The sequence below is a fragment of the Euphorbia lathyris genome, chromosome 3 (genome assembly GCF_963576675.1).
Source record: "Euphorbia lathyris chromosome 3, ddEupLath1.1, whole genome shotgun sequence".
Lineage (NCBI taxonomy): Eukaryota > Viridiplantae > Streptophyta > Magnoliopsida > Malpighiales > Euphorbiaceae > Euphorbia > Euphorbia lathyris.
The window spans coordinates 100,666,731-100,683,048 of NC_088912.1; the positions used below are offsets into that span (position 1 = coordinate 100,666,731).

A 16,318-nucleotide genomic window follows, 5' to 3' on the forward strand; every position below is an offset into this window, starting at 1 on the left:
TTCATAAAGAGTCCCATGTCGATCCCACTCAAAGTGCCTAAGTCTCATCACAATAGACCCAATCTTCATATTCTTCATAAGCAGGCCCATATCATGTCCATTTAATTCTTCGACATTCATCCTCATCATGGTAAACTCTATCATCTTCATCATAACCAAACTCATTTGCACCATGACAAAGTTCACCATCCTCACATATTTCATCTTCGGAAGCGCTATCTCTTTCTTCAACCCCATCTTCGAATTCACCTACATAATAGTCATGTTCATAATTTCTTTCTAGCTCATTCTCGAATTGGTTCTCCTTTTCTTCATGATCATATTCAACTTCAATTCCCTCTTCGTACCACGATCCATCTTTTCCCACGACCTCTCGTTTCCACCCATTCTTCCCCATAATTCAAACCGGTTGTTTCATATGCCAAGTTTTCACACTCATAAGACATATACATCTCAACATGGTTGAACAACCAACATCTCTCTGATAACCATATCCATCAATCTCCACACGTAACTAAATTCATCATGCTCCTCAAAAAGATTAACAAGCCCAAACTCACTCTCCCCCCTTCAACACAAACACCATCAATTTCCTTAAGCATATAAATTATGCTATGTCTAAGGTGTATTTCATCAAACACATGGGAGCACCCTTCTCAACATGAGTTTCCACAAAGTTTTCACATATTAATCATTCTTCCTCCTCATTCACCCATGCATTTAAATCCGCATCAACAATTTCATTATCAATAATTCCACAATGAGAACTTAAATCAATAACAACATCACAAACAACCAAATCATCGCTAGAAATAGGTTTACCCGTAACTTCCACATCAAAAATTGAAAGTTTTGGACGTACCTCTTCATAGATCCCCCATTGTTGAAGGCCGAAAACCTTAACAAAGCCACACAAAGAAGAAGATCAAATTTGTATTGATTAAAGTTGTATTTCCTTATAGAGAAAGGAGCTTATATAGCTCTTTCTAATAATGTAAAATACATAATTAACCTAACTAGGGTTACAAATAATAAAGAGTGATAGGGGTAGAATAGGAATGAAATACCAAAATGGTATATAAGGAATTAAAACTAAAGGACAAACAATAGAGTTAAAATGACATAATTGTAAATAAGAGATGTAAGGAATTGGGGCAGCCTTGATCCCCTATTGTCTTCGTGGGCTGAAAAGTTGATTCATGGTCGCTAAAAATCTAATTCTGCGCATGAGTAGCCAAGGTTGTAAAAGACGCTAGGCGCTAGTCGGGCGAACATAGCGCTTATTGATTAATCGGGGATTAATCAGATTTATATTTTTGTATTTATTTACTTTTTAAGTAAAGTATTATATAAATACAATTAATATATGCATTATACTATGTGAAAATAACAATATACTATATTTAAAATAGAAAAATATGCATATTGTAATATTATCTACATTATTGTTTAATGTCTTTAAAAAAAATAACAAATAGATCAATAAAATAATATTTATAACAAAATGTGTTAAAATAAAATTAAAATTATTAAAAATACATCTCATAATTTAAGGTTTTTTTTAGTATTTTTGTTATTTAATATTTTTTAAAATAAAGAAAAAATTGACATAAAATTTAAGGGCTAATTTTTTCAAAAAGGCCGCCTCGAACCGCCTGGGAGCCGCCTAAAAGCCGCTTGGGACCCTAAGAGTCGTCTAGACCCATCTAGGACCGCCTAAGACCTCCTAGGAGGCTAAAAACTAATCAACTGATTTGTCCCGCCTGATTAGTGTAAATCAGGACGGTGTTCTAAAAATCACCACTTAGGCACTGCCTAGGCGGCCATCTTGGCCGATTTTTAGAACACTAGGAGTAGCACCACACGACGTGTGGGATGTCACACGTCGTGTGGGGGCAGATCTGGCCAATTTTGGCAATTTGCCTCACGCACCCGATCTTGCCTCGTGTGTTGTCCTATTCACCGATTTCTTTTTGCCGCAACTCGAACCCTTGAGCAAATGCTCCACATCACTTTTGATATTATTTGATTCGTCGTAAGAAAATGAAATACAAAAGTGAGAGTTGTTTATGTAGCTCACATGGAGAAAAGAAAAGAATGAAGGCAATTAACTAATTGCTGGCGATATTTTCGAAATATCCCGATTTTCAACCTTGATATGTTAATGGATTAAAAATTATTAGAATAAAAATATGGAGCGTGCAGGAGTAGTTATTTCTACAAAGGTATAATGACAAATTTAAAAATAAAGTAAATGATTTGCGCCTAAACTTGATTACTAGAAACAAAGCGATTGGATGAGGGTAGAAGGACTAAAAAAAAAACCATCCCTGTTGGGTTTCTGGTTTCGCTTGACAGGTCAGCCAGATAGAACTTTTACTTACTTAAGGCTAACAAAAATAAAATCGACAACAGAAAAACGTTTTTTTTTTAATTTGTCATTTTATTTTTATTGATTTTTGTAAATTTTTTCAATGGCTTAATACATCATTTTCTCTCTAAACTTGTCCAAAAAGCTTGAATGGCCCCTGAACTTTGAAAATGTCTTGATAGCCCCCTGAACTTGCATAAAATGTTCAGTTAGCCCCTTGAACTTGCGTAAAGTCTAATCATTTCATTACTCGATTGCAAAAAAGTCATTTAAATGCGGAAAATGTATTCCACGTGTCTTATATGTTATTACATAATTCAAAAATAGATTAAAAATAAAGTTATTACTTGCTCAGCTATGTATTCTCTAATATTACAACCGCGTACCCCCGATCTTGATTGTTTTACTTTTTTAAGACATGTGGAATATATATTCCGCATTTAAGTTACTTTTTTTTGCAATCGTGTGATCAATTGATTACATTTTATGCAAGTTCAGGAGGCTAACTAAATATTTATGCAAGTTCAGGGGCTATCGAGACACTTTGAAAGTTTAGAGGGTCAATTAAGCTTTTTAGACAAGTTCAGGTGACTAATGATGTATTAAGCATTTTTTCAATTGTTTTTGGGTTACAAATGTTGGAAGTAAGGCAGGAAATTACAACTTTGAAACTTGATTAAACGAGCAAATTGTAAAAATAAAGCAATATGCATTGATAAAATTAATTGCGATAAATGTGCAAAAATAAATAAATACTAACACACTTCATGTCGTGGCTGAGGATTAGTTGATGCCTCGTTGGAGAGCTTGTGTATGAATGCTTGAAGATCGTTGAACTTTCTGATGTTTCTAGACGTAACAAGAATGAAACAGACTGAGGGGGGAGTAAGGAAGATATTTGCCAATTAATAATGATAAATCAACAGCTATGCTGTTGAAAACAGGGTGTTGGTAGGGACTTTTAGAGTTGATTTCATAGGCTAAGTGAAATGAAAGTTGGAATCTCAAGGGTATACCGCAAGGAAGAGATTAAAATTAAGTTTGAGAAAAATGGTTGATCGAGAGGTCGTAATAAATTTGAGAAAAGAGTTGTTCAAAACGGTTGTTTGATGAGATTAAATTTGATTGAACTACAACAACGAACAACAACAAAATAATTGATCTAATATGTATTATCAATTTCATCACGCGTTATTTAAATAAAATTGTTACATATAATTTGTAAATATTTGAAATTGTTTAATTGAAGAGCTATATGTTTCTTTATATATGTAACTTCTTCTTTTGAAATATTTTTTGTGATGAGTTGGATTTTTGTTTAGATGATATCAGAGCAATGGAATTCAATGTTGGGTCTCTCGCTGATACTAACGTCACACACCAAATGAATTAGACGTAAAGGGGCGTGTTAAACATCTCACATTGCTTAAGTGGAGAGCTATATGCCTCCTTATATGTGTAAGGTAAGGTACCTTTCGAGACGAATATTTACGCAATTGAAATCAAACTCGAGATCTAAGCATTTAGAGGTTCTTCTTGTCCACCGCTATGGCAGAAATATTGTGCTTATAAGAGGCCTTGGATTGGCTTAAAAATGCGAGATGTGTGGTATATGCTTTACATAGTAGAGTTTGTGATGAGTCCAAGTTTAGTAGCGTGGTTCATGCTTGCTAGAATATTACTAGGTAGGAACTGTTAGAGTGTTCTTGTGTTTTATCAAGAGAAAATTTTAGAATATTTCGAAAGTAATACACCACATCAATCAATTCATGCCACATATATATTATATCAAGGTGTAAGATAATATAGTTGTTGATATTTTTATTAATTAATGGTTTCTTTCTTTACCTAATCTCAATTTATGAACCTTAGCTCCTCCGTTTGTGAGAGTAGTGGTTGAGTTTGATGTGAACGTTAATCAACTATACTTATTTAGAGAAAACAACCCAATATTTAATAGTATTACAATCTAGGGTTAAGGTGCAAAAATACCCTTAATATTTTGGGTCAGGAGCAATTTTACCCGAATGTTGGAAGCCAAGAGAAATTTTACCCCTAACGTTGATAAATTTGGTAACTCCGCCTGTGAGGGTCACTTGGTGGCCTTTACAGCCGGTCCCAAGCCCGGACAAAGGAGGAGGGTTGCGGTAGGTTTGTGGCGGCCAGCGTAAAACTTAGCCATATCTTATGACATGAACCATAATATAAATATCGTTGGGGCATTCCCTACTCAGCGACGCGCTGCACTTCCTAGACCCGGGTGTAGTGATAAATGTGCAAGGGTTGCTAGGTCGTCGCCCCGAAGCGGCGCGCCACCCCAGGACCCGGGGGTGGTGTCAAATATGCAAGGGTTGCGGGTAAATAAGCTAGTCCACGGTAATGGTAGGGGTAGGGGTAAGGGTAGTAGGTTACGCTTTGGGACATGGAACATAGGTTCTTTGACAGGAAGATTAGCTGAAATTGTAGATGTTATGAAGAGGAGGAGAATAAATATATTATGCCTACAAGAAACCAAGTGGGTTGGAGCCAAGGCTAGAGAGATAGCTCCTTGGGGTTATAAGCTTTGGTACTCAGGAAAGGATAAGGTTAGAAATGGAGTAGGTATTCTTATTGATAGGGAGTATATTGATGATGTAGTAGCGGTGTCTAGGAAGAGCGATAGAATTATGAGTGTTAAGCTAGTGATAGGGGATGAGGTTGTGAATGTCATTAGTGCATATGCGCCACAAATAGGATTAGATGTGTCTATAAGACAAGCTTTTTGGGATGACTTAGAGGAAGTGGTGCAACAGGTTCCTAGGGATGAAAAAATGGTACTAGGGGGTGATCTCAATGGACACGTGGGTTCTAGGCGAGATGGGTTTGAGAGTGTTCATGGAGGGTATGGTTTTGGAGATAAGAATGAAGCAGGAAATGATATTTTGGAATTCGCATCAGCCTATGACTTGAGTATCATGAACACATGGTTTATGAAGAGAACATCCCACTTAGTGACTTATCGGAGTGGCGGTAATGCGAGCCAAATTGACTTCTTCTTAGTAAGGAGTGCTTGGAGAAAGAGTTAAATTGATTGTAAGGTGATCCCTGGTGAGAGTACGACAACCCAACATAGAGTAGTGGTGATAGATTTTCGAAGTAGGAAATGTATAAGAAAACAAACACCTCAAGTAGAGACTAAGATTAAGTGGTGGAAATTGCAAGGGGAGAATCAACAAAAATTTGTGGATGAGATGACCAAAAAAGATATTTGGACTTGCAATATGGATTCAGATATAGATTCGATATGGAATAAGATGGAGCAGAGTATAAGGGAAGTAGCGAAGGAAGTTCTAGGGGAATCTAAAGGTAGCATGCCACTGGGTAAGGACACATCTTGGTGGACAGAAGAAGTACGACAAGCAGTAAAGAGTAAGAGAGAATCTTATAAACTATTGGGGAAATGTAGGAGTGACGAGAACTACGAAAAATACAAAGAGGCTAAAAGGGAAGTAAAGAAGGTCATACGAGATGCTAGAGCAAAGGTGAATCAGGATCTGTATACAAGATTGGATACGAAAGAAGGGGAAAGAGACATATATAGAATTGCTCGGATGAGAGATAGGAAGACGCGAGATCTCGGAAAAGTTAAATGTGTGAAGGATGTAGACCAGAAAGTCCTAGTTGGAGATAAGGATATCAAGGAACGATGGAGGTCCTATTTTGATGACTTATTTAATGGAGATCGCCAACAAGATGTTGGAGATATAAGTATCCATCACGATATGATAAATCACGAATGCCTGCGGAGAATTCAAAAGGGTGAAGTCAAAATGGCATTAAGTAAGATGAAGTTGAAGAAAGCAGTAGGACCTGATGGCATCCCTATTAAGATTTGGAGATGTTTGGGAGAAAGAGGAATCGAATGGTTGACGACGTTCTTCAACAAAATTTAGAGAAACAATAAGATGCCATCAGAATGGAGGAAAAGTACCTTAATCCCTTTGTATAAGAACAAAGGCGGTGTCCAAGATTGTGCCAACTATCGGGGAATCAAATTAATGAGTCACACTATGAAACTTTGGGAGCGAGTGATCGAACAAAGGCTAAGGAGGACGGTGAAGATCTCGGAAAACCAGTTTGGCTTTATGCCGGGAAGATCAACTATGGAAGCCATCCATCTAATGAGACAATTAATGGAGCACTATCGAAATAAGAAGAAAGACTTGCATATGGTTTTCATTGACTTGGAGAAAGCATATGATAAGGTACCAAGGGAAGTACTTTGGTGGGCCTTGATAAGGAAAGGCATTTCGCGGAAATATATTGACATCATAAAGGACATGTATGAGGGAGTATGCACGAGTGTACGTACTAGTATTGGGAAGACTGAAGAGTTTCCTATTACGATTCGAGTGCATCAAGGTTCCGCACTAAGCCCATTTCTTTTTGCCATCGTTATGGATGAACTAACAAGTTCACTTCAAGATGGTATACCATGGTGCATGCTGTTTGCAGATGATATCGTGTTGGTTGATGAGACGAAAGAAGGAGTGGAGAGGAAGTTGGAACTATGGAGACAAACGCTAGAATCTAGAGGCTTTAAGTTGAGTCGAAGTAAGACAGAATATTTGGAGTGTAAGTTTAGCGGCCGTAGGAGTAGGGAGGCAGGGACAATCACCCTAGATGGGAGAGTTGTTCAGGCCTCGGATTGCTTCCGGTATTTAGGATCTATTATCCAAACGGATGGAGAAGTAGATGGAGATGTTGTTCATAGGATTAAAGCTGGTTGGTCGAAGTGGAAGAGTGCTACGGGTTTCCTTTGTGATCCCGGCATGCCTAATAGATTGAAGGGAAAATTCTACCGGACGGCAATTAGACCAGCATTGTTATATGGTACGGAGTGTTGGGCAGTGAAACACTGCCACATCCATAAGATGTCGGTGGCGGAGATGCGTATGTTGAGATGGATGTGTGGTCATACGAGAAAGGACCGGGTGCGTAATGAAATAATTAGGACAAAAGTAGGGGTCACATCTATTGAGAATAAAATGAGAGAAAACCGACTAAGGTGGTTTGGCCATGTGAGACGTAGAGCGCTTGATGCGCCGGTTAGGAGAACCGAAGAGTGGCAAAGGGATGTAGTTGTGAGGGGTAGGGGAAGACCTAAGCAAACTTGGAGGAGGGTGATCGAGAGTGATATGAGTTTACTGGGAATTGAGGAAAATATGGTAGTGGATAGGACGGATTGGAGGGAGCGAATCTGTGTCGCTGACACGACTTGACTTTCACGGTTTTATATGATGGTTCATGTTAGCCGACCCCGAATCATTTCGGGACTAAGGCTTTGTTGTTGTTGTTGATAAATTTGGTCAATTTGAAAAATAATTCATCAAATTATTTTCTCGATCATGAATTTTGTATCTACACTTCACATGTACATCATTTTATCAGTAACAAATCACAAACATATATTGGGATCTGAAACAAAAAATAAAAAAAATAAAAAAGTATACTATCTTTTGTACGAACTAGACAAAAACATTCAAAAAAAATTCACCGAATTTATAAATATTAATCTCCAATTATTATTACATTATAAAAAAATATGAAATACTTTTTTTTTAGAATGAATTGATATACAATTCATGCAGAATAAGGAACAAAAATTTATGTGTTTTATAATAGGGGTAATATTGATCAAATTACCAAAGTTAGGGATAAAATTGCACCATTTTAAACGTTAAGAATACAATTGCTCCTGATTCAAAACGTTAACAGTATTTTTTGTACCTTAACTCTCTAATCTAATATATTTCTGGCTATAAATAAAATTTCAATTTCAATCGTAATTATTTTTTTTTTCATTTTTATTGTTTAATAAAGGTATGCGGGTCCAAGTTGTATTAATGGTTTAATTTTTCTTTAAATAATAATAATAAATAATATAATTGATCCAATAGAAACAATTACCATCTCTCAAATAAAATTGTTATATATAATTTGTTAAACATTTCATATTACTTAATTGAAGAGTTATATGTTTTTCCACGTATAAGACAATTTTCTCCATTTAAAATATCTTTTAAAGTGAGTTATTTTTGTTTATATAGTATCGGAGGAGTGATGATATTCAATATTGGAGACCCCACTAAAATTAACGCCACGCATCAAATGAATTAGATGTGAGTGAACGTGTTAAACATCCCATATTTAATTGGATTATCCAAAACCAAGGCTATCTGAACCGTCTAGGTGCTCAAAATCGAAAATCTGCCTTGATTTTCTCTCATTAATCCATTTATGCGTTTTTTTCCCAAGACGATTTTTTTTACCGCCTAGGCTGCCTCGATGCCGCGTAGTTGTCGCCTAAGCAACGATGAACAAAAATATTTTTTATTGAAATGTAGATGTTCGCACATTTTTAAAGATAGTATAAGACATATTTTAATTGAATTTATTTAACAGTTTATTAATTAACAAATGAAAAGTAAAAAAAAAAATACAAATTCGATTAATTCCTGATTAATCCGCGATTAATTTTCAAGACCATGTCTGCACGACTAACGCCTAGCATTTTTTACAATGTTGCTTAATTAGAGAGTTATATTCGTCTTTATATATGTAAGGTACGATACTTTTAGGGCGAATTTTTACCTAATTGAAATCAAACTCGAGATCTAAGAAATGAGAGGTTGTACCCTCAATCTATTTTTAATTGATAAATACAATTTACATTATTTATCAAGGAATAAACTAACCAATAACTTGTAAGAGACATTTTGCAATATTTCCGGAATGAATAACTTAACTAATCAATTTAACACCGTATGAAATTTTAACACCAATCATCACTTATCTAATGTATATGAGATTGAGCAAAAATAACTGATAACCGATGGACAAACCAATAATCAAATTCGAAATCCTAATTTGGTTCTCTGATATTTAAATTCTTGTTTTGTTATGTTTTTAACCTAAGTTTATATAATAATAATAATAATAATAATAATAATAATAATAATAATAATAACTTTTATTAGATCTTAAGTGTCTAACTTAAAATTTTAGTCAAAACAGTTGCTTGAGATGATATTGTTGGGGTAATTTAAGTTTCTGTATTTTAGCATATGTTAAAAATTGCTGACCTGACACATTGATTGTTAATTAAAATGTGTAGTTATATTTTTTTAGGGTAAACAATTTATAAGTCTTATAGTTTTACATATTATATTAGTTAGTCCTTGTATTTTTTAAAATAATTATATAGTCCATAAATTTCATCTCTTTCAACTCTTTAGTCCTTCTTTAGAATCCATGATCAAATTAAATTAAATAACAATAAAACTACCCTTTCTTATATTTTGTAATGATAAAAAATTTAATTTTTATGTTTTCTATTTTTTTCCCACACGTAATTTCTTCAAATATATAGTATTTGATTTAATAATTAAAAAATTCATAAAATTTTAAATTAGCGGTGTAAATTTTGTTTCATTAAAAAAATAATGAAAATATCTTAAAATTATAAAATCAGGAGTAGAATTATATAAAATTATAAATTTTGATTTTTTTAATAAAAAAATTCGAATAAAAAATAAAATGAGAATAAAAAATCAATAAAATAAATAATAACTTTTTTATATGTATAAATATAAAAATATTAGTGTATATATATTATATAAATTTAATATAAATATATTGATTAAATTTGAAAAATAAAAGACAAGTTTTTTATTTATATAATTAAGGGTATTTTTGTACTTTAATGTAGAAAAATAAAAGGAGGGACTAAACAATTGATTAATACAAAACTTAAGAACTTTAAAATATATGTGTGGACTGACTAGTTTATTAGGTAAAAACATAGGGACTAATTAGTTATTTACCCATTTTTTTAATATGTCAGATGCTGCTATCATGACATGAGATGTCAGGTCAGCAATTTCGAGGAAAGTATGATTGGAAAACGTACAAAGTGACTTTTTTGAAACAAAAACAAACTTAAATGATTTTATTGAGACAAATTAAACTTTTCTGATCTTTTGAGAATATTGTCCAAACTTTAATGACCACTGTTTTTTATGATCGGGTGTCCAATATGCTACAAGCTGTCCCTTCTAGCGCAGGTAAGGAGCATAAATGTATGACCTTATGGTCTACCTGGAAGCAGATAAGTACTGTTATGTGAAATGCTAAGTGGATTCTGACCAGTGTAACTATCTGTAATGCACTAGGTCGTCCATTGGTGGTCTCCCTAGTTAGTTGCTTCAAAATCGATATTAATGCTACTTTTTAAAAGGGACCATAAAGTGGGGTTTGCTGTGTTTGTCGTGATTTTTTAAGGGCCGATCATTATGTGTTGGACGAGCCGGTTTGTTGCTTGTTGGTCCGTCGCTATGTAGAAGCATGGTGCTTATAAGAGGCATTGGATTGGCTTAAAAATGCGAGATGGAAGGATGTGTGGGTGGAGATGGATGCAAAACATGTGGTAGATAATCTACATAGTAGAGTCCGTGATGAGTCCGAGTATGGTAGCGTCGTTCTTGCTTGTCAGAATATTACTAGGAACTGTCAGAGTGTTCTTGTGTTTTATATCAAGGGAATCTTTTAGAGTACTCTGAAAGTAATACTCTCTACCAATCAATTCATGCCACATATATATTATATCAAGATGCAAGATAATATAGTTGTTGATACTGTTATTAAATCGTATTTTTCTTGACCTAATCTCTATTTATAAAACTTAGCTTCTCTGAGTGGCGAATACAGAATTACTCTGTTACGGGGGCCGATTTTACATGTGTGTTCGTAATTTTTTTTTTGCTAAATCGAACTTTCTCAAATTTTTTATATATATGCATGTTATAATTTGAGTGATCAAGAACGAATTTTTAAGTATTAATGTATAATTTTTCAAAATTATGTTAGATTTTGTTTAGGATTCCTAACATGTAAAAAAATGGATTTAGGGATGGCCGAACAGGTTAAAAAAAGTTTAAATTTTGATTTGAGAGCCATAGTAGGCCAAAAAAAATTAATAATTTGGACTTAAGGAGGGTCTAATCGACAACAAAAAAATAGAAATTTAGACTTTGGGAGGTCTAACAACCCAAAAAAGAATTAGAAATTTGGATTTAGATAGGCCTAACAGGCCCAAAAAAATTAAAAATTTGGATTTAGTGAGTACCTAATATGCCTAAAATATTAAAATTTTGAATTTTGGACAAACCTAACACTTAATGGGTTATCTTAGGAGACTAATTCAACACTCCAATATTTTTTTTATAGATAGAAGGACCGAAATTACCCGGAATCAAGGTGGTTCCGGCGGCCGGAGGAGTCCGGACCTCAAGCCCCCTATCTACGCCCCTGACTCATCCGTTTGTGAGATTAGTGGTTGAGTCTGATATAATCGTTAATACATTTTACTTATTTAGAGAAAACAACCCAATATATAATATTATTATAATCTAATATATTTCTGGCTATAAATAAAATTTCAATTTCAATCATAATTATTTCCTTTTTTAATTATTTCTTTTCTTTTTTCTTTTTTCTTTTTCCTTTTGTTTAATTAAGATATGCAGGACCAAGTTGTATTAATGGTTTACCTTTTCTTTAAATAATTATTGATCCCTTACTAATAATTATAATAATAATAATAATTATTGATCTAATATATATGTACAATTATAATTTCGCAAATAAAATTATTATATATAATTTATTAACCATCTAATATTACTTAATTGAAAGAGATATATTTTTACATGTTTAAGACAATCTTCTTCATTTGAAATACCTTTTGGATTGAGTTAGATTTTTGTTTACATAGTATCAGAGTAATGATATTCCATATTGAACCCTCGCTAAAATTAACGCCACACATCAAATGAATCAGATATGAGTGGATGTGTTAAACATCCCATATTACCTAATTGCAATGCCTAAACCCAAAACCGTCTGACCGCCTAGGTGCTCAAAATCGAGAATTTGTCATGATTTTCTCTGAGTAATCCCTCTATGCGTTTTTTCCCTAGGCGATTTTTAACTGCCTAGGCTTCGGCTTGGGACCGGCTAGTTGTCCCCTAAGCAACGATGACGAAAAGAATTTTCTATTATAAATTTACTTTTCCTTATTAAAATTCAAAGTTGAATTGTTTCAATAATATTGTTATTGAAATGTTGATGTTCGTACATTTTTAAATATATATGTTACAAATAAACGTGTTTTTCTACCTTAAATAATTTTATATTATTATTTTGAGATATATAATACATATTTTAATGGAATTTAAATAACAACTTATTAATTAACAAATGAAAAGTATAAAAAATTACAAATCCGATTAATGCCCGATTATTCTTGAGGCCATATCCATCTGGCTAGTGCCTAACGTTTTTTACAACCTTGCTTAATTAGAAAGTTATATTCCTCCTTATATATGTAAGGTACGATACCTTTTGGAGCGAATTTTTACGTAATTGAAATCAAACTCGAGACCTAAGAAAGAGGTTCTACTCCACAATCTATTCTGAATTGATAAATACAATTTACATTATTTATCAAGAAATAAACTAGCCAATAACTTGTAAGAGACATTTTTCAATACTTCCGGCATGAATAACTTAACTAATCAATTTTCACCAATCATCTCCTATGAAATGTATATTAGGTTGAGAAATAACTGGTAACTGATGGCCAAATCAATAATTAAATCGAAATCTTAATTTGGTTCTCTTATTTTTAAATTCTTGTTTTGTTATGTTTTCGTTTATGCTTAGTTTGGTAATCGATTATCGATTTAGTTATTCCGTAAAAATATTGATTTATACGAAATGAATCCAAGTTTATGTAAATAAAAATAAAAATAATAAACTATTATAAGATTTTAACTGTCTAATTTAAAATTTTAGTAAAATAGTTCGTTGACATGTTATACATTTGAAACCAAAAACACAATATAATAAACTTATCTTCTATTTATATTTTATTACAAAAAATATTTGTCAGGTTGAAAATTTGGAAAAAAAATTATTTGTTTGTTATATCGTATACAGTGTTCTAAAAATCGGCTGATACGGTAATTTAGACAGAAAATTTTAAAGTACCGTCCTGATTTCTCCAAATCGACATTATAAATTGATGACCCATTTTTGAATACTTAGACGGCTCAAGCATACCCAATTGACTCTTTTAGAAAGACAATTTTCTTAAAGTTTATATCGTTTTATTTTAATTTTAAATAAATACTACTTCCGTTTCATATTATATGTTTTTCTAGAGACTCACTTTTGTTTCATATTATATGTCATTTTATATGATAAGTACACGTTAATCTATCTTTTTTCCTGCTATAAAACGTGAGTTTATGAAAATTAATTAGAATAATGACTCTTTTTTCATATTATATGTCATTTTTATGCAATTCTGTAAAACGACATGTAATATGAAACAGTAAGAGTATTAAATAATCTCAATGTAAAAAAATAACTAAAACCATTAAACTCTTTTACAATCTTCATGTATAGGTCTAACAAAGTAGAAAGTTCATGTGACCTACCTACTTATTATTATTATTATTATTATTATTATTATTATTATTATTATTATTATCTGTCATAAAGTTTTATGGACAAGAATTGAAGTGAAGCAATAATATAAATAGGTTAATCCACAATTGAACTACAAGTAGTCATGACAACTAGTTATAACTATTCGCTTAAGATGCTCGAAGTTTGCCGAGTTACTCCTTTCACCAACTCAGCAATACGTCTTGCTGAGTTATCTCTCCCTCTTACATATTTTGATATGTTTTGGGTTAAGTTATTCCCTTTGGAGCGAATATTTTTCTATCAACTCGGCCAACATGAGTCAACTCACACTTTCTTCAACTCAGTATTACTTCCTAAACTTAAGCATTCTCTTTCCCTCACTCTAACCCATTTTCTTCCAATAGCAGGACATATCATATGGCCTGTCGGTACAGAGAAACCATCCTTCCTCTACACTCCAAGCGACGGGGTTTCACTCATTGTTTCTGAGTCTAACTCGGACTTCAACCGCCTTAGTCAGAATGAAATGCAGGAAGCAATAGCTTTACATCCATATGTCCCCGAGTTACCGGTTTCCGACTCGAAAGCCGCCATTATCGCCTTTCAAATAACGTTTTTCCCGAATCAAGGCTTCTCTATAGGCATGCGTTTTCAGCATGCAATGTTCGACGGAAAAAGCGTAGCCATGTTTATGAAATCATGGGCGCATATATGCAAAGTGAATTCTGACATGACAACATTGTTACCACTTGAGCTAACTCCTATTTTGGATCGAACAGTTGTTGATGAGCCACAAGGATTGGGCATGTTTTACTTGAAAAATAGGTTTCCAGGTTCGGATTCAAACCCGAAAAGCTTAAAACATCCACGAGTAATAAGGGATATGGAAAACATAGTACGAGCAAATTTTGAGCTTTCGCGACAAGACATAACCAATCTCCAACGGAATATTGTTTCTCAGCAAAATGGAAAAGAAGAAGAAGATTCAAAGAGTATGCATTTGTCATCATTTGTTCTTTCCTATGCTTATATTATAGTAACCCTTGTTAAATCAAAACATTTAGTAAGAAAAGGAAAAGTTGGATTCAAGGTTCTAGCTGAATGTAGATCCCGTTTGAACCCTCCATTACCAACGAATTACTTTGGTACCTGTGTCCTAGGAAGCTTCACATTGGTCGATACCGAGACAATCCTTGACAAAAATGGGGTTGCCTCTGTCGCCAATGAGCTTAGCGAGATGATAAAAGGGTTAGAGACGAGAGTGAAGAACATGTGTGTTGAGCGAGAAATTGAACAGGCTTTGAAATTAAAAAACATTGAGGAGGTTGCTGATGTTGTGATCGGAGTTGCCGGATCACCTCGATTTGATATTTATGGAACAGATTTCGGATGGGGGAAGCCGAAGAAGACACAAGCTGTATCGATAGATAAGAATGTAACTATAACGATTTCTATGGCAGAGAGTAGAGATTCAAATGGAGGACTGGAGGTTGGTTTAGCTTTGAAGAAGAGTGAAATGAAGATGTTTACTTTTCTATTTGCTAATGGACTTAAATAAATTTATAGTTAGATAATTAATTCTAGCTAATTTTGTATCAGTTGAATTTTAAAAATAAATATAGCTTGCAAGCATTGTTTTTCATTTTAATGAAGTAGGATAACTTTTACATCCAGGGGAGGCCACCTAGGCGGCGGCCTAGGGCCTCCGACTTACGGGGGGCCTCCGATCGGCAATTTTTTTAAAATTTGATAATTATTAAAAATGTTATGATTAAAAGGTATATAGAATTAAATATATAAAAAGAAATAGTGCTAGTTTGAATGGTAAAAATATAGTGGAAATGTTTACAAGGGTGAGTGTTCAATTCTTTGAATTAGCATTTTTTGTTCACATTTTCTCTTATAGATTAAGCGCCAAATGATAAGATTCATTGGATCAATCGATGTCCAAACAGTGATTTAAGCATGTAATTCATAATAAATACGCGAGTCAACCAATTTTTAATCTCCAAGATAAATTCTTCTTTTTCTTTCCATAGAATCTTGCGATTAGGTTCGAGTTCAGGCGTTCAAAATTAATAATTTATCGTCTGCTTGTTTCTGGCATAACTGGTAAGAACAAACTTGATTTTAAATATATAAAAGAAAACTCGATTTTACGTATAAAAAAAACAAGAAGAATAATAATTTCTTAATTTTATGTTATTATTATATGACTTGAATTGTAGTTAATATTATATTGGTTTTACTATATAATATTTATTATTTCTAAAATAGTATTAGATTTGGATATGAAAAAAAAAAGTGCACAATGCGCCTAGGGTCTCCAAAATGCTGGAGACGGCAAAGAGCGATCAAAGATGAGGGCAGTAAAGCCATTTACATAAAGAGCGATCAAACATAGAAGGATCA

General features: G+C 33.3%; 1 protein-coding gene across 1 annotated transcript; it reads left to right on the forward strand.

The window, feature by feature from the left end:
* The first annotated feature begins 14,032 nt into the window (after window positions 1-14,032).
* Window positions 14,033-15,548, forward strand: LOC136221879 (malonyl-CoA:anthocyanidin 5-O-glucoside-6''-O-malonyltransferase-like). Its single transcript, XM_066009352.1, has one exon. The coding sequence runs from the start codon at window positions 14,049-14,051 to the stop codon at window positions 15,462-15,464; it is 1,416 nt and encodes a 471-aa protein (XP_065865424.1). The 5' UTR covers window positions 14,033-14,048; the 3' UTR covers window positions 15,465-15,548.
* The last annotated feature ends 770 nt before the right edge of the window (window positions 15,549-16,318 follow it).